This window comes from Giraffa tippelskirchi, chromosome 9 (assembly GCF_054371585.1).
Source record: "Giraffa tippelskirchi isolate mGirTip1 chromosome 9, T2T-mGirTip1v1.2.pri, whole genome shotgun sequence".
NCBI classification, from domain to species: domain Eukaryota; kingdom Metazoa; phylum Chordata; class Mammalia; order Artiodactyla; family Giraffidae; genus Giraffa; species Giraffa tippelskirchi.
In genome coordinates this window covers 16,824,740-16,849,218 of record NC_137283.1, presented here as the reverse complement: position 1 = coordinate 16,849,218, position 24,479 = coordinate 16,824,740, and the positions used below count along the sequence as shown (strand labels likewise).

Below are 24,479 nucleotides of genomic sequence, written 5' to 3'. Positions count from 1 at the left end.
TCAGCTTGTGGCCCTACTTTGCTAACTGGCTGTGTGTTCTTGGGCTTGCAGCTCAAACTCTCTGAGGCTTTCCTGCCTCATCTATCGAAATGGGTGGGTGAGTGATGGAGTGGCCAGTGAGGGCCTTTCAGACCTCTATGACAACAGCCACTGTATGTTTCAAAACCAAATGTACACACGTGATCTCACAGAGGATTTTTTTCTCGAATCCCACAACTTATTTATTTGAAAACCCTAACAAGAAGCACAAAAATGAAAATGGTGAATGGCGATTACCTCCCCATTTATGTATCTAGCCTCAAAGACAGGGAAGGGAGGCTGCTGAAGGCTGAGAAGAGGGGTAGCTCTTCCAGAGTCATGGGCATTCTTGCCTCGTTTCTTTGCCTTCACTCACTTGGAATGCCTTCCCCTCCTTACTCCACGCAGCAAAATCTACTTCAAAGGCCTTTCCTCCAGGGGTCATCTGAGAGCCACTCAATGTTCTGTCTGAACCCCTCATGTCTACCTTCTTACACAGTTACTTCCAGATGACATTTTATCTTCTTGCTTAACTCACTCATCAGTTGTCCTTCACGTGTGTGGACTTTTGCCATCACTTAGCCCCTTTTAGGACAGAAACCATCTCTTGTATCTCCCTGCGTCCCTCTAGAGCCATTCACTCATTCACTCACTCTTTTAATATCCTTTGAGCATCTGCCATGTGCTGGGAACTATCCAATCCCAGGGAATTAAAATGATGACTGGATGAGCCTTGAGAAGGGTCACAATCTAGCAGCCAAACTTAAGCCAAACCAAGAATTCTTATGGTCACTGTCAGAACTCCTTTAGTTGAAGTGACAGAAAAACTTACTTCAGGCTGACTTAAACAAAAACAGCAGTAATGGGAGGAAGAAAAATTTTAAGGATCAAAAATTGTAATAAAAACTCGTAAAGAGGCAAAGCTGCATCCAGGGGCTGAAAGAATGTCAGCAGGACTGCTCTGTCTCTGGGCTCCGCCTTCCTCTCTCTGTGCTGGCTTCACTCTCAGGCAGACCCTCTCCAAACGGCAAGTACCCTGACTGCTAGTAACCCATAAAAGGAGAGCTTTCCCCCAGTTGTTCCACCAAAAGTCCTGGAATTGCATGTTGCTAGATGAAAGCACTGTGGCCAAGAGGATGCAATGCTGGTCACAGGCTCACCACTGTTGAGGGATGATTCCCTAGAGGAAAATCGAGGTCTTGTTATCAAGAGAAGAAGGGAAGGATGCTGATCAGGGGAGAGTACCAGACGCCTCCTTTGTTATGCTGTGTGAGAAAGGGGACCTCAGAGGAGGTGGGGAGGGACAGGCTTATTCTGCCTCAGGGTGGATGGGGAATCACGGAAATATATGCAGTGGGCTTGAAGTACACGTAAGAGTTTTCTGGGTGGGACATGCAAAGACAGGCACATCCTGCAGGCAGAGAGAAGGCTGAGTGTGAAGCTGTGAGGTCAGACAGGACAGAGATGTTCCGAGGCCGAAGAAGTTCTGTCGGGCTTGGGCAGGGGTGATGCAGGACGTAGTGAAGAGGAGGCAGCTGTGGCAGGAAGGGAGGAGCCAGACCATGAAGGGCTTCGAAAGTCAAGGTCAAATGAAGGTTTTGAATGGACCAGTGATATGGTCACTGGGTGGGAAGGCCAGGTGGGAGGCAGAACAGCTGCCTAGGTGAAGGGAGTCACCTGGCCGAAGCAGGTTCTGCTTACCCATGCTGGGTGCTATGGCGTCAAAGGCTGGGGTCCAAATACCCAGTTCTGCCCCTCACCAACTGGATGAACTTGGGAAGCTAGTAAACCTTTCATTTTCCTTATCTGTAAAACAGGGTCGATAACACCTAACTAACTTTAGGTGCTTTAAGGATTAAATGAGGAAATTCATGAGACACTCTCAGTATCAAACCCAGCATCTGATACTAATGATAATTATTATTGGCATCACTGTTATTACAACCAGCGCGTCACCAGGTCACTGGGAAAATTCACTGATTGATGTATGTGGATGTAGAGCCCACAGTAGGTTTGCTATAAATATTGATTTTCCTCCTCCTATTACCACCTTCTCCCCCAGGAAACCCTCATGTGTATTTCAAGGCCTGGGGCCAATGGCCTAGAGATGCCCCACCTGCCTCCTTCACCCTAACGCAGAATTACTCACTTGCTCCCTGGCTCAGTCCTCACGCCTCAAAGTGAGGGCACATTGAGCCTGTGCTCAGCAGCTGCCGAGCCCCCTTTGACTTGCCGAGTGGATTGTTAGCACCAGAACAGAGTCCCTGCCTCATTAGACAATGTCTAAGCAACCTCATCTTCTCTTTCCCCGTGAGATCTTTTGCTTTGGTTTATCCACCTGCAAAATGGGTGCATCACATAGTGTGTGCAGCACTCGGCAAACAAAGGGTGCTGACCCACAGCTCCTCTGGTCAGTTCGTTCACCGATCAGTGCAGGATCTAAGAGGGGCCCACCCTGGCTGGCCTTTGGGTCCCTTGCCTGTTAGATGGGGATGACAACACCGTCCCTGACTCCCCCAGCCCCACCAGGATTCTTGGGAGTATTTAAGCAGCCAAAGGCTAGGGAAGCCCTTTGCAAGGTGTAAGGTGCTATATAATCTTGGAAGGTCATTATTATCCTCTTTGCTTAATGGAATGGAGTCAAAACTAAACCCCTGCATACTACTGCTTGTTAATTATTAGTGACAATAGTTACTGTATACTACTTAATTACCACAATATCTATTTTACCTTTATTACAATATCTATTGTTCATTTTTAGGATAAAATTGAAATGATATGCATGTATCTATGTATATTAAGCATTCGTGCATGTGTGCTAAGTCACTTCGGTCATGTCTGACTCTTTGCGACCCCATGGACTGTAGCCCTCCAGGCTCCTCTGTCCATGGGATTCTCCAGGCAAGAATCCTGGAGTGGGTTGCCGTGCCCTCCTCCAGGTATCCAAATATAAGTAAATCATGTCCTGGTTAATACTTTGGAAGTTGCTGATGAGTCTCTGAAGATTCCAGGACACTGGGTGTATGATCTGGGGAGAGCCCAGAAGGAAAAACTAGAAGGAGGAAAAGGGGCTGTAACCACTGCAAGGACCACTCAAGAGGCTGACCCTTCTGCCTTAAAATCCCTCCCAGCAACAAAGACAAAGGTGGAGGATGGAGAGAGCAGAGATGAAATATTTTCACTTTCCAAGAGGCAGGGGCCCTCAGGGTGTCTCATGCTGGCTTCTGGATTTCTGCCACCCCCCACACACAACATACCTCCCTGCTCATTGCTTCTTTTTACTTAAATGGGTTTATTTACAAAGGGCTTTCCCTAGTCTTGGTTAAAATAAAAATTTTTTAAAAATAGCATCACTTGCCCTAAATAGAAGGTAACTGAAAAAGTAAGTTCAAAACAGTATCATTCAATCCTAGGCAGATGCTGATGCCCGAGGTTTGCTGTCTGTTAGTTAAAAGGGGGGTTAGAGAGGCGTTAGAAGCACACTGGAAACAAAAGTAGAGGGGGATTGACTAGATCAGTCAGTATTTATGGCTCATGTGCTATGGACGATGCCTCCCTCATTTTGAGAAACACCAATCCATCTAACCAGCCTTCATGTTACAGAAATGTGTTCCTAAAACACCTGGCCTTTGTGCACACACCTTCATGGATTGGGAACTCATACCTCCCAAGGCAGCCCCTTTTCATGCTGGATAGTTCTGGCTACAGGAACATTCTCAAGGTTGAGTGAAAATCTGCTTTTCTGAAAATGTTATCCTTGGACCTCACGTCTCTCCTCTGCAGCCACATAAGGTAAGTCTATTTCCTTCGGTTTCTGAAGGAAGTTTTCGGTAGTATCTTGGTCTTTTCAGTTATTCATTCAAAAACCTTTGATAGACCTTCTATCTGTATGTCAGAGAGAGAGCGGGAGACTGCCTAGAAATGGTCCCTTGCCTTCAAGCAGCTAGCAGTTTCAAGTGGGAGAACCAGACACATGAACTGGATCATTCCTTGATAATCTGACCTGAACCCCAGGACAGCAACACACAGATCACTATGGGAGAACAGGGGAGGAGCTGCCGACTATGGGGCTGTGCAGAGGAGGTGAGCCCTGAGCTGGCCCAGGGGTGACAAGCATGAGCTGACCAGCAGGAGAAGAGGCCCTATGGTGCCCACACAAGGAGGATGTGGTCTGGACTGATGGATCACTCTCAGGAAACATGAACCTAGACTGGAGAGGCAAGGGGCAGACCTAGAGTCATGCAGCTAGAAGCATTTTTGCATTACGGAACTAATTAAACCAAGATTAGAATCTTAGCTCTGCCACTTACCCACTCTGGCTGTGTCCCTCTGGACCAATTACTTAATTTCTCAAAACCTCAATATTTCCAACTAGAAAGACAGAGATAGTCCCTACCTCAAACGTCACAATGTCTACCATGAAGGTTAAATGAGATGATGCATGTAAAACATCTAGCAGAGACCTCGCATATGATGATATGGATGTGGGGGCGTATCTGAAAGATTAAACACCTGCACAGCACAGACATAGAGCCCTCAGGAAGGACTCATCTGGCAACCTGCCCCAGGAGAATACCAGCTCTGGACAGCATTACTGGAAAGCCATCACTGGTGTGACAGTAGCCATGGTAACAGCAGCAGCTATGAGATGCGAGTCCCACCTGGAGGACCTCCCCCATCATCCCCACCTCAGTCTGAGCAAATCTTTTCATTCTGAATCCTCTGCACATTGATAGGGTCAATTTACTCACTACAAAAATGCTTCTGTCCCCAGGACTCACCTGGAAGGCTAAGTCTAAATTGTAGCATCTTTTTAGGGAAATGCTACATCTGTGGAAATAAAACATCTGTGACGTTTCATCTCCCCAAAGAAACGTTTTCTTGGCAATCAAGTTGGTTACTCACTGAATCCTCCTTCTCAAATGCTCTGTGAAGCTGAGATGCTCCAAACCTACTTCGCAGAGAATATTAAACATCATTCATTGACTGGCCAAGCACCTTCCAGCTTTTTCCACACTCTGAATTTCCCCGTCTTAAACATATTTGAATAGAATTCCCTGTTCCTTTTATCACAGCTGTCCAAATACTAGCAACCAACTTAACTTCCAAAGAGAACACTTTTATCAGGTATTTCCCCAGAAGGTCAGGGGTTTCAAAAGCTGAAGGAGTCAGAAATAGAAGGGGGCTCTCTCACCTCCCACACTGTTTGCATGGAGCTCCAGCATTCCAGAGGGGAATCTAGAGTTTGTCTCAACAGAGCTTTTCAAACGGGGTCCCGGAGAGTGCTAGTTTGGTTTAAAAAAGGTGGCATGGTGGTAAAGAATCTGCCTGCCAATGCGGGAAACACAAAGAAACACGGGTTGGATCTCTGGGTTGGGAAGATGCCCTGGAGTAGGAAACAGCACCCAATTCCAGTATTCTTGCCTGGAAAATTCCATGGACAGAGGAGCCTGGTGAGCTATATAGTCCATGGGGTCACAGAGTCAGACACGACTGAGCGACTGCACATGTACACATTGGGGAGGGAGAATTCTGTGGTCAAACAGCCTTCAGATTCAGAAAGAAACCAACAGGCCTATTTACTAAGACTCTCAGAGTCTTCCTTGTCCTCATAATCTCTAAGGGGAGGTAAGGAGCAGGCAGTCTTTCACCTCTACTTTCTTTCTCTCCTCACCTCCCCTACCTCCAGCCAGACATCTCAAAGTGTTGGGGTTTCAGAAAACACTTGTCTGCAGGAAGAAGAAGTCCTAGTTCCAGGAAACCTCTAGTTTCCTAGAACTACCCAGGTTGTTTGGAGGATACCCACATATTCTCAGAGGAAGGATTTAAGACCCCGTGTGCCACCTGCCATGCTCCTGTTCAGGAAGGGCTCCCAGCTCCAGGCCTCAAAACGGACAAGGCCAGTCCAGGTCAGGCTTGGCTGCAAAAGGGCACTGGATTATGGATTTTACACTGGGGGAGCTGAGAGGTGTGGAAGGCTGGCATAGCTTGAAAGTGAATTGTAAACAGTTTATCACCTAGAAAGTCATCATCTTGGGCAACCCTTCAACGTGAACGGCCATTGGAATCTCCGGAGGACTTGTCAAAATACAGGCTGCTGGGCCCCACCCCCAGAGTTTCTCATTCAGCACATTTGGGGGGAGGCTAAGAACTCTGCATTTCTGACAAGTCCCCAGGGGATGGGGATGCCAAAGCTGGTCAGGACCACACTTGGTAAAATAGAGTGCAGGCCCTGATTCCTTAGTCAGAGAGACCATTGTAAAGTCCACGCTGTCCTCTCAGCAACTCTGTGCCTGTGCCAAGTACCAGAGTGGGTGGTCCTTCACCCAAATAGCCTCCCCAAGCTCCTAACACAGCCAGAAGACAAATGTCCCCTTCCTTGACTCCCACCACCCCCAGCCCAGAGCTGCTCTAAATACCATCTGACCTTCATTCATTCATTCAATAAACATCCAGTGAGGGCCTAGTGCCAGGTGCTAGAGACCCCAGGTCACAGCCACCCCTTCTGCCATCTTGGGGCTGGAAGCCCAGTTGTCGAAAGAGGGACAGACAAGGGAAAAAGATAAGTACAACACAGGGTGGCAGTTTTTGCCACATCTCCTCCTGAAGTCCCTTCGTTTCAGGTCAGATATGGATTCCTCTCAATTCTACCTCTGAGAGAGTTCCCAGCACCTGTCCACTTCCTGTCTGCTCTGCTGTCACCCAGGCCACCATCCTGCCTGTCTGGAGAGCTACACTCCTATCGGCCCACTGGTCTCCTCAGCATCACTCTTGCCCACTCCAATCCAGGGTGACCTTTTAAAAATGGAAATCAGATCATGCTACTCCCTACTGAGGATGCCTCAGTGGCTATGGCTTCCCTCATCACAGTTCCAGCCCCACTGGCCTCTCTTCCCTTCATACTGTCCCCACGGCTGCTTCTTCTCAACCCTCAGCTCACGTTTCTGCTTAAATGCCACTTCCTCTAGCAGCCTTCCCTGACTGCCATTCTAGCTCAGTGTGGAGGATTCAAGGGGGCTGAAAATCCTCTGATGGTCCTCCAGTGACAGCAAGGCTTTGTTGTCCCTCCTCTTGAAGCTGAGCTAGAGCTCAGACCACTTTGATCAACAGAATCTGCGTAGGGGGTGGAGGTGGGTGTTCAGGGAGACTGCAGCTCCCCCACTGCCACCTCGGGACCCTGAGCTCCCATGACTGAAGTGAGACTCTGACCCCATGTGGAGAGGGTAGCAGCCCAGCTGAGCCCAGCCTTGTAGCTGTCTTCACCAAAGTGCCAGGAAAGGTGGGGGAAGCCGTCTTAGACCTTCCAACTTGGACTCTAGCAGTCATTCCATCCTAGCAATCATTTGATGACATGCTGTCTTTTATTTATTTGCATATGTTTGATGCCACATCTCATTCCTCCACGAGATGGTAAATTCCACCAAGGCAGGAATCAAGTCTGTTTTGTTTGCCATTGTAAGCCAGGACTGGGCATTGGTAGGTACTCAGTAAATACTGGCTGAATACGCAAATCAACAAGTGCAGAATATCGTGGACACACATGGAAGGGCACCAGGTTAGACTCATGGAAGCTTTGCAGAGGAAGTGACACCTAAATGCTAGGCCTGAAGAGTAAGCAGATGGCAGGGTTCAAAGAGCAGGGTCACAGGGACTGGGCGTCTGCCCCAACCACATCACCTATGGACAGTCCCCAAGCTGTGTACTCGCAAGAGAGAAAGAGGAGGGATTGTGTCTTGTTCATGCGTGTGTCTTCAGCAAGACGCACGGTCTAGGAAAATAAGAGATGCTTGATATACACCCATGTGACTTCTTGGAGAGAGAAGCCTGAGCTGAAAGTCAGGAGCCCTGGGTTTTCTCACTCAGAAGCTCACAGTGTATACTTTGTAACATCCCACTTAGCTTGCCTGGTGCTCAGATGGCTTGAGATAAAACCAATGACTCCCTCTCTACATCCTTGGGTTATCATGAGGATTATAAGAGAGCAAAGAAGTCAGAGTGCTTTGAAAAAGGTGTGTTTGAACAGAAATATGTGATGGTGGAAGAAGACACACGTGATGGTATTGTTCTCTGAGAGTTCAACCTGCCGCAGGTGAACCCTCAGGGCCGTCAGCTGAGCTTTTCCTTGAACGGAACTCAGCCTGGGTGAGTCTAGCCTAGACACCTCTCGGGCACTCCCTGGGGAGCTGGAAATTTTTCAACTGCCCAGGTGGAGAGGAAGCAGCAGGGGTCTTAGAAAGACAGAACCCATGGAGCAAAGTAGGAGCACTAGACTTGGCGTCAAGAGACATGAGTTCCTCTTATGGACTGAGTGTCTGTATTCCCCAAGAAGTCATATGTTGAACTCTACCCTCAATGTGATGGTATTAGGAGGTAGGGCCTTTAGCAGATAATAAGGATTAGATTAGGTCATGGGGGAAGAGGGGAGCCCTCATGATGGGATCAGTGCTCTCGAAAGACTCTCTAGAGCTTGCTTCCTCTCTCTGTCCTCCACTCCATGAGGACACAAGGAGAATCAGCGTTCACAAGCCACAGGAGGGAGCTCACCAGATCCTTGCCATGCCACCACTGGCACCCTGATTTCCAGCTTCCGGCCTCCAAAACTGTGAGAAAACTGTTGCTGTTTACAAGCCACCCAGTCTAGAGTACTTTGTTATAGGAGCCCAGATGGACTGTGCAGTGGGAATAACGTGACCAGACCTGGGCCTGGGCATCCCCTCACCCTGAGAGGCTACCTGGCAGATAGGTGGACCTTCTTCATAAAGGACTTACCAGTTGGCAGGACAAGGCTTCCCTGGACAGCCAGGATGAAGGACCCAGAGCACAGACCTTGTGCACTGAGCTCCAAAGAAGAGGCAGCCAGAGGTCAGGCTGGTTGGCCCTGGGGTCAGAGGGCAAATCCAGGCATCCCCTGGAGACTCACACTTGCAAAAGCCATGGGGGGGCTCTGCTGACACATGGGCCTGGTGCCGAGAGCCCACAGCAGCTGCACTGGCCTGGCCACACCCTAATTAGACTTCCATGGTGTGTCCAGCAGCTTGCTGGGCCCGACTGCCAGCTGGGGCTCCCATTCTGTCTGGTGGCCTCAGTTAATGAAACCATGAGGGGCTGACTGAGCTCATTACAGGCAATGAGAAGGAACAGGGTACCCCTGCATATGCTCCCCCAGTGCCTCCCTCCCCCGTGTCCACACTGAGAACAGGAAGAGGGAGCTGAATCCAAATCAAGAGGAAGGAGAGGGGCGGAAGCTGAGCTCCAGCCCAACCACGCAGCCTGAATGGCTCCCGTGACAGCCCAGCCGGAGATGTGGGTTTCTGTACATGCGTCTGAGTCTGTGGTTTTAGCCAAGTGTTCAGAGCCCATGGCTGCTCTCAGACCACACCCAGGCCTATCTCATCTCCGGCCAAGGAGGCAGAATGAGAGTGAAGGTTCAAATTTGTCACTTCCCAATAACTGGCCCACACACATGTTTGTACAAGCCTTTCTGTCATCTCTAAGATGGGATACTGATCTGACTCAAAAAGCAAGTGCTCAGTTAATCATTCCTGTTGTTGTTGTTACTAAAAGACAGTCATGAAAAGGAACCAAAACATGAGCTTCTGAATGACAGGTGAGTGATTTTTTTCTTCTACTTTTCTGCATTTGTATCAAAAAGTGTTTTACTTTTACCTTTTAAAAAACTACATGCTTTCTCCAAAACATCAGAAAAATGAGATTATGTATGAAAGGGCCCAGACAGTGCCTGGGAGGAAGTTATTAAGAGAAGTAACCTCCTGCAATGTAAGTTTGAATAGATGTGATTGGGTGGGAAAACATGCATGGTATTTGCAAACGTGTAATAAATTTTTTTCCCTTTAATAAGGCAATTTCTTCTCCCCAAATGTCAAGGGAAGAAGGCACAAAAGTTGAGTGCTCAAAATGCTGAGGCACCCAGGTAAGGAGATGTTGAGGGGAGTTTGAAGGAAGAGCGCTCCCTGGCCAGAGTAGAATGCAAAACACAGAGAGAGAAAGGTGGACACAACTAAACAAAGTGTAGTCTATACACACAACAGAATATCATTCACTCTTAAAAAGGAAGGACATTCTGACACATGTGACAACATGGGTGAACCTTGAGGACATTATGCAAAGTAGAATAAGCCACAGTCACAAAAGTTCAAATACTGTATGATTCACATATCTGAGGTCCCTAGAGCAGTCAGATTCATGGAGACAGAGAGTAGAAGGGTGAGTGCCAGGATCGGGGTAGGGAAGGGAAATGGGGCATTGTTCACTGCGTGCACAGTTTCACATTAGTAAGATGAGTTCTGAGGAAGGATGGGGGTGATGATTACACAACAGTGTGGATGGACTTAATGCCACACACTTGTACATTTTAAAATATTTAAGGTGGTAAACTTTATGTTATGTGTAGTTTACCACAATTTAAACCTATGTAGAGAGAAAAAAAGTGATTGAACCCAGAGGAAAGAGGAACGGAACAGACAGGATGGAGCAAGTCTCTGGTCTCCCAGGGTTGAGGGCCATTCACTGGAGAGATGACTCACAGAGGATGGGGACCTCCAGGGAGCATGGCTGAGGGGGAAACAGATGGAGAGGGGGGCGCAACCTGGTAGGGTCGTGGCTTCTATCCGCACTTGGCCGCTGGCCCCTCAGGGTCCTGAGCTAGGGGACATTTACAGCTTGAGGACTCAGCCAGGGATGTGCCCAAGAGGATCAAGCCTCCTTCCATCCTCAAAATCCGAGCCTGGGGAGTGAGAAATTAGGACCTGGAGGGTGTGTGTATATAAATAAGCAACTAAGCCTGGCACCATCCTCCAGGGGAGGAAGGAAGAGGAATACTTTGAGCATCTATTCCAAAGAGAAGCAATTCTGAGGCCACTGTGCTGAAGGAATGCAGACATGGGCTGGCTGACCCCCAGATAAAAGAGAACTGGGTATAGTTAGGATGTCCTGAAAGGTGATGAGCTGGCACCTGGGCCCAGATGGAGGCAGAGCCTGGTGCTTGGTGGCATAATAACAACAGAACTCTTTATTGAGCACTTCCTGTCTGTGACAAGTGCTTCTCTTGGTCCATTGTGTATTCCTTTCAGCATCTTTATGGGTAGCAACTATCTCTACCCTCAATTTACACCAAGGAAGACTGAGGGCTGGAGATGAAAGTCATCTGCAGACCCTGGGCCTTAAAAGCCCACCATCTGCCCCCAGGGAGTCCTGGTTTCCTTGTTGCTTCACCTCCCAGCACTGCCCCCCACCGCCCCAGACCCCTAGCCCCTTCTCACTTGAACTGGTGCTCCCGGGAGCTGCGGATCTTGGAGGAGAAGCGCTCGGCCAGCTTCTCCAGGCTGCGGGAATACTCGAGCTCGATCTCGGCTTTCCGGCGGAAAAACTCCTGGAGGTCCTGGAGCAGCTGCAGCCTCGACTCCGACTGCTGCTCCAAGCACTTGAATTGCTCAACCAGCTGCGTGCGGATCTCTGTGGGCAGAGGCAGGAGCGGGCTGTAAGGTGGTGGTGGGGACAGCAGGGGGACCAGCCCGGCCCACCCACCGCCAGTGGCCCAGGCACTGCGATGCCAGCAGCCTCCTCCCCACCATCCGCCACCCAGAGCCTCTCCAGGCACTGGCAGGATGATTGAGCAAACACCAGGTTTTACCACAGTGTAACCCAAAGTTTCCCAAAGTTGAATCACCGCATGTCACCGCCACGATTTTTGCCATACCCACACATCGCCTGCATTATTACTTCTTCCACTATGATCTAGTAAATTCACTCACTTTTCTTACTGAAAACAACTTACTTAAAACATACAGTTTAATGTCATTATGGCAAGGGTAAAACTAGAACCAGTTGATGTCCTGGTACACAGAAACTTGATTCGACAAAAACAAAAATTTTGTTAAAATTCTCTCCAGAGACTATTGCTTAAGGCCCTAAGCCTAAGCTTCTGAGTCTCCATCAACAAGAGGAAAATGGGAGCATGACAGGAGTTAAAGACAGACTTCCCCCAGGTATAGTCATGACTGAGCGAGGGCTGAAGGGATGCCACTCAAGAGCTGTTCCTCTCTCAATCACCTTGAGATTCCATGCGTCACCATCTCAGGTACCACCAGAGAATGTAGTCCAGGCTTCAGGAAATCCTGACCGAGCAAACCAGGTCTGTGCACCCAGGGCAAAAGTTCACAAGCAGGGGCTAAAGATAAAAATCACAGCCGGATCCCAGTGGTTTTGTCACTGCTGCCATCACCACCCAGTAATCTCTTCCCCACCATCCCACAGGCTGCCCAGCAGATTAGTCTCTCCACACTGTGCTCACACCAGCTCCCTTCTCAAAACTCCCCAAGGCCCTCCTCTGGCTGAGTATTAAGTCCAACTCCTTAGCAGAGAATTCAAGGCCACCCACTATCTGACCCCAAACTTCTCTGTATCTCTCCCCAGTGAACTCTCTATTACTTCAAATCAGTCCCTGAGATGTCCAACCCCTATTGTAGAAACAGGCCTCCTGTCTGAAAAGGTGGCCAGTACCATCTTAGCATCCTTCGGAAAAGTGGTCTTCAAAGCGTGCAGCGCTACTCTGGAGCACTGGAAGCCTTGCCAGGGGGTGCACGGCAGGAACTGTTACAAAGGCATGGGTTTGAGATCCTGCTTCCAGTCCCACTCTTTCTTCCTTTGCCTGAGAATGTGCCTCGGCATCTCTCCTTTCCCAACTGCCTCTTCACAACCATCCTCTCTATTTGCAGAAGACCATCTTCTCCCTTATTCAGAATCTGATTATGGCGCAATTTCTCAAAGAGTCAAGACAGAGAACAGTTTAAAACGTTGGTGCTAGCAATACTTCTTTGATCTAGGGACCATAAACCCTTGCTACACAAAGTGTGGTCCATAGACCAGCAGCATCAGCATCTTCCACAGGCTTATTAGAAACACAGCCCTTGGTCAGTCCTGACTATACCTGGAGAAAGTCTGTCTTTAACTCCCTTCCCACTCCCATTTCCCTCTTGTTGATGCAGGCAAAAGTCTTAGAAACAACACCCGTAGACTTATTAGAAACCTTAGGTCCCAACACAGACCTTCTGAATCACAATCTGCATTTTAACAAGATCCCTGGATGGTTCTTATGCACCTTAAAGCCATCAGCTGTCCATCCATCTCATTTTGAGAAGCACTGCCCATACTGTCTTTTTATTTTTAGTAATTATTTATCAAATTATAAAACACTGATATTATTTTGATGAACTGCATGATAAATCAATCTGAAATAAAGATACTTAGGGTTTTATGGTCAAAGCAAATTTTTTAATGTCCATTTCAATATACATACATATTTTGGACAAAAAGAAAAGAGAAATCAATAAAAAAGTTCAAGCATGAAAACATATTATGTAAAATTCTGTGAAGGAAGTAGAAGGGAATTATGAGTTCAAGAAGGTAAAGATAGGAACAATATAACTATAAAATTTCTGATTTGTACAGGTAATTTTTGATGAGTGGTGGTGGATACAAATGTTTTGTGGTATTTATGTTACCACCATGCAATTCCACTCATAGATCATATCCAGAAGAAATCAGTGTTTATGTCTACCCCCAAAATATGGAAAATACTCACAGAAGCTTTATAGCTAAATATTAGAAACAACTCAAAATATCCATTAAGAGTACATAAGATTTTTTTTCAAAAAGGCAATTTATTTCAAAATGCTTGTCAGTCTTAAAATATTAATAGTAAAGTGAATTTATGCAAGGAGTAGATAAGATTTTTTAAATGTGAGATATTCATTCAATGGAATACCATATGATAAGGGAAAAAATGATCTACTGCCACCATGTTGATGGAAAGAAGAAAGGAAAAAAATTAGATCATGCAAAAAATAACTTATGGTAATTGAGTTCAGAGAAACGATCACCTTTGGGGGTAGTGACTGAGACAGGGGGCAAGGTTGCATTCTGGAATACTTGATCTGATAAAAATTAACTGAGCTGCACACGAAGATCTGAGCATTGTACTGTACATAAGTGACACATCAATAAAAAGGCAAACTAAAAATTGTTATTTAGTTTGCATTTGATACAGTTAAGAGGGTAGAGTAATTTTATTCTACAAGGTCAATATTTACAATATGGCAGAAATGATATCCTTCATAACTGTTTAAATTTCTGGTGAACATTTCAGATGTCAAGTTAAAATGTGTGAGGCAAAAGAGATTTTTTTTTTCCCCAAAGGTCATGTAGAGGGTAGGCAAGCAAAAAAGTTTTAAAACCAGTGTTTTAGAGGCCAAGCACTGCTCCTCCCAGGAAGTCCTGGTTGGCTCAGCCCTCATGACCCTACTCTGAACTCCCATGGTACTTGCAACTAGTCTCCGAGCTCCTCGTGTTGTTCTTTTAATTCTTTCATGGACGCGTGTCATATTAGCTCCTCAAAAGAGATTTAAGATCTGACAGTGGATTCTCCCGGCACAAATATCAAGATCTATATAGCAAATCCCTATTTACCTTTCCCAAAGTGCTTTTACCCAAGGACATCAAATGTTGTGATTATAGGAATCTCACCCAACACATATACACATACGCATACACACAAACATACACACCCACACACACCCACATACAATGCACACATCACATTCACATGCCACATGACCTCACATTTACACACATCACACACACCTACCACACATACACATACCAGACACACACTGCATCCATATACCACAGAAACTCACATACTGCACAAATACCACACATATCACACAATCACCACAACCGCCACACACATTCACCATACATACCACATACCCACACCACTAACACACCACATCCCAAACACACACCACACACATTCACACATGCTATGCATATACTATACCCATACCAGACATGGATATTATTATTATCCATTTTTACAGTTGAAGAAACCAAGACTCTGTGTAAGCTAATCAAGAACTTGTCCAAGGTCACATTTTGCTCTATTAACTATAACAATCTACACAGGCACTCCTTGATATGGCTTACTTGTTAAACTGGATTGAGATGCCATCACTCCCACAAGTGCAAGCCCTGCCATATTAATACACAGTTATAAAAATGTTTTCTAAATATTTTAAAAATTACTTTTAGATCATCTACTATTTGGGACTCAAAATAACCTTAATAATAATCATGAGTACTTACAGAGCACACCATGTGTTCCATGCCTGATGTTGAGTTCTCTGGATATTTATCTCACATAATCTGTATAGCATCACCTCTAAAGTGGGTGCTACTAGTATTCCCCCACTTTTTCTCCACAGATGAGGAAGAGGAGGCTCCGAAGTAAGTAGCCTCTGGTCATAACAGCTGGTATGTGGCAATTAAGCTAGGAATCAAGCCTAGGTCCTCAGTTGAGAGCAATGACCCTCCAGACACCTCACTAAAATAAGGCCATATTATTTTCTTTCAAGACTTTAGTCCATCTGTATTCAATTTCTTATATCCTTTTTGTAACAAGATGGTGGGCTAAAGAGATAGTATTTATCAAAAATGCTGCAGCCACTGCCTTCCTCCATTACAGGGCATTATCAGGAGCCAATGTTCTCATATTTTAGAGGGAAATCTGATAAATCACACTTTGCTGACAGGAGACGCTTTGGAAAGAGCAGAGAAATCTCCCTCAGTTCACACTACCAGCTGGAGACTGGAGCAGCTTGGACGGCTCAGAGTCAAGCCTCTCTCACAGGAAACGCCCTGGCAGGAGCCAGACTGCTGCCTGCCTGACGGTGCTGTGGAACCTGCTGGGATCTGATTACCCATCTCCTTATCTCTAACTCCCTTCCAAGTTGCTCCTCCTCAGAGCCAGCACAGATTTGGCTTTTCTCTTCAGAGATTTCAAAGAGAGAGAAAAACAAATAAATAAAACAATTGCTTGCAAGGCATAGATTTCATTCAGAAAACGGTCCCCCTAGGAATGGTTCCAATCTCAGCATAGCACTGAGTAGCAGAAAAATAAAAGGGGGTTGGGCAGGGAGGAGAAGGGGCTTAGAGAGCTGGGAAAGGCTTTGATATCAGAACATTTAGAGCTGCAGGTGACCGCCCTGACTCCTGGCACAGCCTCCTGGTTTTACAGAGGCGTGAGGCCCAGAGAAGTGCTCCTGAAGCACAGCTCTCCCTATGTCACTCTCCATGGAGTAATAGGAGAGAACAAATCTGACTCCATATTGCATCTGTCTCTTTTACTTTAACCTTTGTCTTCCATTGCTTTTGCTACAAGTTTATTAAATTAATTTAATAATGCCTAAAGCCTGAAACATACAGGATAGCCCATTCTCAAGGCTCTGCCCTAAAAATCCCCTGTGCTCCACCTGTTTACCCTTTCCTCCTTCCTTGCCCCAACTCCTAACAACTACTCTTGTTTGTTTCACTAACACTGTGGTTCGGTCTTTTCCTGAATGTCATATAGTTGGAATCATTCATTATGTAGGCTTTTTAAACTGGCTTCTTTTACTTAGTAATGTGCACTTATAGTTCTTTCATGTCTTTTCATGGCTTTTTCTCATGGCTTGATAGCTCATTTCTTTTTATTGCTGAATAATATTCCATTATCTGTAATAATGTTCATGATTTCTTTATGCATTCACCTTTTGGCAATCATGAATATTTTGGGCAAGTTTTCATGTGAACATAAGTCATAAGACCTCCCTTGTGGCTCAGCTGGTAAAGAATCCGCCTGCAATGCAGGAGACCCTGGGTTGGGACGATCCCCTGGAGAAGGGAAAGGCTACTGACTCCAGTATTCTGGCCTGGAGAATTCCATACACTGTATAGTCCATGGGGTCTCAAAGAGTTGGACACAACTGAGCGACTTTCATAAGTCATCCTCACTCCATCTGGATAAATATCTTTTTGTTAACTAATAAGCAGACGCTCCAATACTTTGGTGTGAAGAGCAACTCACTGGAAAAGACTGATGCTGGGAAAGGTTGAAGGCAAAAGGAGAAGGGGGCAGCAGAGAATGTGATGGCTATACATCATCACTGACTCAATGGACATAAATCTGAGCAAACTCCAGGAGACAAAGAAGGACAGGGAAGCCTGGCGTGCTGCCATCCAAGGAGTTGCAGAGTCGGACATGGCTTAGTGACTGAACAACAACAAGACTAAATTTAACAGCAGTTTTAGGTTTATAGAAAAAAGGGGGAATTCTAGTTTTTAAAATTAGTACAAAATTCAAAAATTAGAATGGGTATAAAGAGAAAATTCTCTCTCCCACCCTTGTTCACCAGCCACCTAGTCCCTCTCTAGCAAGGTAACCAAGTTTCCAAGTTCATGTTTCTAGAAATAATGGCGTATTTGAAAAATATTATCTCCCCTGTTATTATACATATTATAGCATGACATTCACAGTGTCCTGTACTTTTTTCTTTTAAAGAATACTTCAGGGCAGTGGGGGTTGGAGACTTCCCAGGTGGTCCAGTGGCTAAGACTCTGTGCTCCCAATGTGGGGAGCACAGGTTCAATCTCTGATTGGGAAACTAAGAGTCTGCATGCTGCATGGAGCAGTCAAAAAAACCAAAAACAAAACACGCATGCACACACACCATACATGGGGGAAATCAATCCATGTACTTTTATAAAGAATTTTCACATTTCTTTTTAAAGCACTATAGAATTCCATATTCTATATTCCAAATGTTAATTTTTTTTAGCCAGTCCCCTTTCCTGCACCTTCAGGTTGTTTGCAATCATTTACCACCATAGAAAGTGCTGGAATAAACAACCATATACAAGCCCCAGTTTGCACACATGCAGGGACGTGATCTGTGTGATGAATTCTCCACCTAGCAGCACCAGATCAAAAGACAGTGATTGGTCTTAGTATTCTGAGACTGCAAAAGGGCCCTTCCTTGAAATTTCATCAACTTGCACTCCCACCAGAAATTTATGAGAGGGTCATCAGCACAATTAGAAAGCTGACATGCTGGGATTTACTTCAAAATAACCTTGATGGGGGACCAGGGGGTGGTAGGACTATAGGTAAACACAAACAAACAAAAAACATGATTGGCTTTGAGTTGATTGGAGAAGTTTTGTTGTGGTGAAGAACATGGGGAAGAGGCTTCTTATACTATTCTACTTTTTGTAATGTTTGAAACTTTCCACAATAAAAAGGAGAGCAAAGAAAGTCAGACAAAGCCAGAAATGTGATACAGATCCTGCAGCTCTGGTTAACAGGTCTGACCAGTTAGAAATTAAGAATGCCAATAACTTGTCCCCAGAGGCCTCTGCCCCTAGCCTGGGCTAGAGGGAGGGGCCCGAGAATGACCGTAAGAGCAGGCCCCACTCAATCCTCATCCTTGCACCCTGTCCTGAGAATGTGGTAAGTTTTCTGACACTCCCTGGGACAGCAAACCCCACTTTCACAGTCTCTATCCATCCTAAAAACCAAGATCCAGTGAGTGTGTGTCCCTCTGCTCCACAGAGGCAGCTGGTGTACCTTCCTCAGGATGAAATTTCAAGAGCAAACAAGGAGAATGGTATGTTACACAACCCTGCCTGAGTCTGGCACTGTTCTCATTCCTACTTAATGGATGAAGCAATTGAGACTCAAGGAGGGGGTGTGAGTACCTAGGGTCACCCAGAAAGTGGCAGAGCCAGGGCTCAAATCCAGAGAAAGGGGTAGACAGGAACCAAGATGACCCAGTCTCCAGTTTAGGGTGCTTTTCCTGGGGTTCTCCATGCCTTCTCTTTCAAGGATCATGTACCACTCCACCTCCAGTCTCCAGTCCACACTCCATCTGTCATCTCAGTGCCATTCTCATTGGTTCTGGCTGTCACCATGTCCCCCACTGCAACCTGACCTTGACCTCAGGCCCTCCTGTGGTGGAGGAAAACGTCAGTTCAAATACTGGCCCTGTGACATACTTAACTGATGGACTTGGGAACATTTCCTCATTTCTCAGAGACTCATTCCCCCCTGTAAAATGGGGATGTTAATAATCTACCTCAGACTGTGGTCTTAAGGGTTGATAAGTGACCATGGAGAAAGTTTTCCATATAGTGCTTCATATACATCAGCACTGCACCCAGTGGCTACTAGCCACACGTAGCTCTTTAAATTTGATCAAAATAAAAAATTCATTCCTCAGTTTCACTTGCCACATTTCCAGTGCTCAAAAGCATGGCTACTATATTGGACACTACAGAATATTTTCATCACTGCAGAAAATTCGACTGGATAACACTGTATGAGAGGCTCAATAATGGTTAGCTATGATTCTCATTTATTATTATTGCTTTCTGTGGCCATTTCTCATCTTCTCAGATGGAATAAAGACCTAAGGGAAGAGTGACATCCATGTTTTATTACTCAGATTTTACGCTCAACCCCTCTAACTAGAGCAGTGTAATGGGGCCCGCGAGGCCCGCAGAACAGCAAGATGGAGATCCATTCTCATTGCTGCCAGCCCAGTGCACAGCATCCTGAGGGATCCACTGCCATCCTCCTCCAGCCTTAGGAGAGGCAGAGTGGCAGAGAGCAGCAGAGCCTGGAGCCCAGCTGCTCTCTTGAGGTGGATTGTTGTCTCTGCCAGAGGCCACTGTGAGGTCTTGGGCAGACAAACCATTTTCTCTTGAGCTGTTTTCCAGTCCAGTAAAAGGCAGGTAACTACAGATATCCTGCAGAGCTGCTGCAAAGATCAGTCTAGAAATAACGTGTGGGATGTGCCAGACGCCTAGAAGACCCTCTGCAAACAGCCTCCACTGAGAGGTGGCAGGACATAGCAGGAAGGGAGCAGCCTATAGGCTTTGGGGAGAGCCTATCTGGGTTCCAAACCCGGTTTTCTCCACTTTGTATAAGTCTCTTTGGCTCTCTGAGTCTCTTTTCTAGTCTATAAAATTGGGAATAACAATACCTTCCTGGTGGGTTTGTCAAAAGGGCGAGAGGTGGTGTGCACATGAGGCTCCGGCTTCGTGCCTGGTACCTAGCGGGTAGGCAATAAATGGCAAGAAGGGGACGTCACTACCGCTGCAGCCGCGCAGAGTGAGCAGAGCTAGCCGACTCCCAGGCCCAGGCCGCACCCTCTGTCCACAGGCCCTCAAGGACTATGTATCGCCCGCGACAGCCCGATGAATCATCCTTCGGCCTCTTGGCGCTGGGTTCCCTCCCCCTTCCCCGCCTCCTCGCCAGCCTGGGCCCACGGTTCTTTCCTTCTCTGAGTCCTGCATCGAAAGCTCCACGGCCCCGGCGCGGGCCCTGCACCCCAGCCTGGTCTCCCAGCCTCGTGTACCTAAAAAGGCTCCTTGTCATGGGGCCCCGCAACCCGGAGGGTGCCCGGGTCCGCGCTCCGCCGCTAGGGGCGGAGCGCACCGGCTGCTAGGCCAGAAGCGGCGCCGCGCCGTTTCCCCGGCAACCACCGCCGGCCGCGCGCCCCGCCCGGCCCAGCGGAGCCCGCCTCCCCTCTAGAAGCAAGCCCCTGTCTGCAGACTCCAGCAGGCTCACAGCACCTTGTATTAAATTATCTCTCTCATTTTGCCCAGGACTCCTACCACTGACATCAGTCCGTCCCTGATTAACTTTGCCCAGGACCTTTCGCATCCTTCATCACTTCTGACCACAGAAGGGGGCGGCAGGGAGCGGGTGGCTATCACACCATTTTACAGGAAATCGAGGCCCACGAGAAGGTAAAGGACCTGTGGGAATCACAGGATTCAAACCCCGCTGGCCTGACCCTGCTAGGCGGTGCCGGCGGCTAGCTCTGCTCCCCACCCACACAAGGGATCAGACCCAGAATGGGGTTGTTTCTCAAATCTTATCGCTGCCTCAGCCCTGATAAATGGACCACTGGGTAATGCGGTGCCAAGAGCTGAGTCTGGGATCAGACTTGCTGAGTTCAGAGCCTAGCCTTGAAGCTTGCTAGCTGTGTGAACTTCAGCAAATCAGTTAGCCTCTCTGGGCCTTGGCTTTCCCATCTGCAAAAGTCTGGAAGGAAAAAACAGCAGAAAATGACTGCTTAGTGCTTCCCACAAATTGTCTCCTTGTTCAAGCAAAGCAGTGAATATTATGCTACAGCCTTAGGAAGAGGTCCCTACTACTGTTATTCCCTTTTGCAAAGAAGGAGACTGAGGCACAGAGAGGTGAAGTGATTTGCCTAGTTTCACCGAATCATTAAGCTCTAAATCATGTATCACTTGCCAGAGAAGTTTCCTGGGTGCCTGTGTGTGTGTGTGTGTGTGTGTGTGTGTGTGTGTGTGTGTGTGTGTTAGTCGCTCAGTTGTGTCCAATTCTTGGCGACCCCATGGACTGTGGCCCGCCAGGTTCCTCTGTCCATGGAATTCTCCAGGCAAGAATACTGGAGTGGGCTGCCATTTCCTTCTCCAGGGGATCTTCCCGACCCAGGGATCGAACCCGGGTCTCCCGAATTGCAGGCAGATTCTTTACCGTCTGAGCCACAGTGGACTCCTGGGCACTTACTATATGTACTATACTAAGTCAGCCGAGCTTCGACACTCTGTCTTTATCCATCTCACAGATACTCAGGGTAGTGAAGGCCAAGTTTAGAATAGATGATCAAATCACATGGACTTAAGGCCTCCTTGAAACAAATTATGTCCGCTCCCAGCTTACTGGGGGGTGAGAAAACACATATGCTAGAAAGGAGCTGGGTGAAGTGCCTGGCATTTCCCTCTCTGCTTCTCGTCACCAGACCCTCCCCCAGAAAGGAAGCACAGTACATGGGCTAATGTTTTGAAAAAAATAAGAATTATTTAATGATGGTGATGACCATGCTATTTGTCAACCAGGAAAATCTTCCTCTAGGAGGAAATTATCTAGTTCCAAACAAACTAAGGAATTAGCACTGGACATACAGTCGTGGTTGACAAGCTGAGAGACGCGACTGCCACTTCCCACTGTGGTCCAAAGCACAGACCCAGCTCTGCAGCGTTGTAAGCATCCCTACCCCAATTGTTAAACCAGGTCTCTCAAGCAGAGTTCAAAGCTGAGTGGGTGGGAGAGGGGGTTTCCCTACAGCATCTGGGCCCTGTCCAAGTAACAGCCATTCCTTCTTAGGAAGAAGTCAGACAGAAGTTGCCTACCCGCCTTCCAGATGTTCAGTGAAAAGCAAAGAACGGTCAGAATAAGGCCATGGCTCCTCCTAACAGAAGCTGTGAGTTAAAATGGGACGCGATCAATTTTCAACATGAGGTTAATATTCACGGCTTTGCTGCTCAATGGTCCTTGAAAGATCAGCTGCATTTAAATGGGAAAAGATCAGGAATCATTAATTCCTGAATTTCCAGCTGCATCCTGTGACCAAGGGCATTTTCCTTTATGTTTCCAATCCTACCTTGCTCCTAGAATCCAGAAGTCAGAGAAGTGGAAACATCTAAGTGCTTCCCAAAGTTCAGAGCCATTCCCACAAGGTGTCTTCTCTAAAAACCCTTTATCCTGTATTTTTAAAAATATATTTCTCTATCACCTCACTTTTTACACAGGATACTTTACAGTATTGCCATAAATGGAAAAACCTGAGTCACTCTCCATTAATGGAAGGTAACTGTAAAAATAAATACAATGATCACAAAATAATGTTATTAAATTCTACCTAGAGTCTGTAGCTGAGACCAGTTTTTTTGGGAGGGGGTTGTTTTTTTTTATAAAAAGAGTTTGTTAAGTATTAGAGGAAGTGTGGAAGACACACTAGCACCTAACAGCAGTTTCTCCTTAAGAGGGGTTGAAGGAGAATTTAAAAAAAAGTATCTATTTGTGTGAGTCAATGCTATTTAATTCTGTCTCTGTGAACTACCTAAAATTATCCTATATATACACACCATCAGTGGTGCTCATCCCTCACTTCAGGAAACAATAATTGGTCTAGCCCCTTAATTCACTAAAGGGAAACTGAGGAATGGAGACCCTTACCCCAATGTGGTACCAAAATCTGTGTCTCCTAGCGTTTTGGCCACTACTCTTTTGATTACAGTTCTTCATATCCAAGTCCTTTCTTCTCTGTTGTGACGACAGGCACTAAGCACAATGTTGGTGTCAACTACCAAGTTGGCTCCTCACAAATATTTTAGATGAATAAACTAGCCGGTCAAAAGAAATGATGTATTGTAGAAGGCTGAATAATGAACCCCCCTCCAAAGACATTCAGTTCCTAATCCCTAGAACCTGGGAGTATCACCTTAAATGGCAGAAAAGGACTGTGCAGATACAATTAGGTTAAGAATCTTGAGATGAGCAGATTATCCTGAATCATCCAAGCAGACTCTAAATGGAATCACGAGTGACCTTATAGGAAAGAAAAAGAAAGAGACTGGCACAGACAGAAGAGGAGGACGGGATGAGGTTACAGAGGCAGAGGCTGGAGTGATGTGGCCACAAGCCAGGGAATGCCTGCAGCCCTGGAAGCTGGAAGAGGCAAGGAACGGTTCTCCCCCAGCGTCTCTGGAAGGAGTAAGTGGGGCCCTCTGACACCATCCTAACTTTGGCCTTGTGAAACTGACTTCAGACTTCTGGCTTCTAGAACTGTAAGAGAATTAATGTGTGTTGTTTTAAGTCACCAGATTAGCAGTAATTTGTTGCAGCAGCCATGGGAAACTTATACAGTGTACATTACACCATTTTGAAAGCTCTAAAGAATGACAGAATATGGTCTAAGCAGTGAGTGATATAGAAATTCAGATGACCAGAAGAGGGCGGGACCTTGGGGTGCTGAAGAGTCAGCTGAGACCTCATAAAGGAGAAGAGCTGAGGTGGGATTTGTAGGATCCAGAGAAGCAGAGAGAAGTCACTGGGCATCTGTTATACAAACCCACAAGCATTTACTGAATGCCTACTGTGTTAGAGAACAAGAGGAGCTGTGGTGGAAATATGTTTACAACAGGATCCCTGCCTTCAAGGAACTGCCAGTGTACGTGAGGATAAGGCATACCTAGGTGAACAAATAATTCGCAACATGAGATGAAACAATTCCCTTTCTAGGATCAGAGGCATACACCAAAAAAAGTATGTGCAGGAATTTATATCACAACATTATTTATAAAAGTAAAAACTTGTATGTAACATAACATAATCCAACAACAGGATATTGGTTAAATATCCTCACACATCCGTGCAATAAACTTCTCTGCAATTTAAAAAGCAATCTGTATACTGTTTACAGTAGCCAAGATATGGCAACCTAAATGTCCATCGACAGAGGAATGGATAAAGAAGATGTGGTACATAAATACAATGGAATATTACTCAACCATTAAAAAGATGAAATAATGCCATTTGTAGCAACATGGATGTACCTAGACACTGTCATATTGACTGAAGTAAGTCAGACAGAGAAGGAGAAATATCATATGATATCCCTTATTTGTGGAATCTAAAAGGAAATGATACAAATGAACTTACAAAACAGAAACTCGGTCTTGGAGAATGAACTTATGGCTGCTGGGGGAAGGATTGTAGAAAGGGACACACAGGGAATTTGGGATGGACATGT

General features: G+C 46.3%; 1 protein-coding gene across 50 annotated transcripts in view; it reads right to left on the bottom strand.

The window, feature by feature from the left end:
• Positions 1-24,479, bottom strand: part of SRGAP3 (SLIT-ROBO Rho GTPase activating protein 3) — a 324,141-nt gene that overhangs the window by 117,904 nt on the left and 181,758 nt on the right. For 37 of the 50 annotated variants that reach the window (XR_014064772.1, XR_014064771.1, XM_081528011.1 and 34 more), the window contains one exon: positions 11,298-11,490. Coding sequence is in view for 12 of the 50 variants with exons in the window: in XM_081527986.1 (XP_081384112.1) it covers positions 11,298-11,490 (193 nt within the window). In the remaining 38 variants the exon portion in view is untranslated. Of the gene's footprint in view, positions 1-11,297; positions 11,491-12,087; positions 12,206-19,895; positions 19,965-20,181; positions 20,402-24,479 lie in introns of those variants that run through there. The other 13 variants (XM_081527991.1, XM_081527993.1, XM_081527989.1 and 10 more) reach the window with 4 other exon arrangements.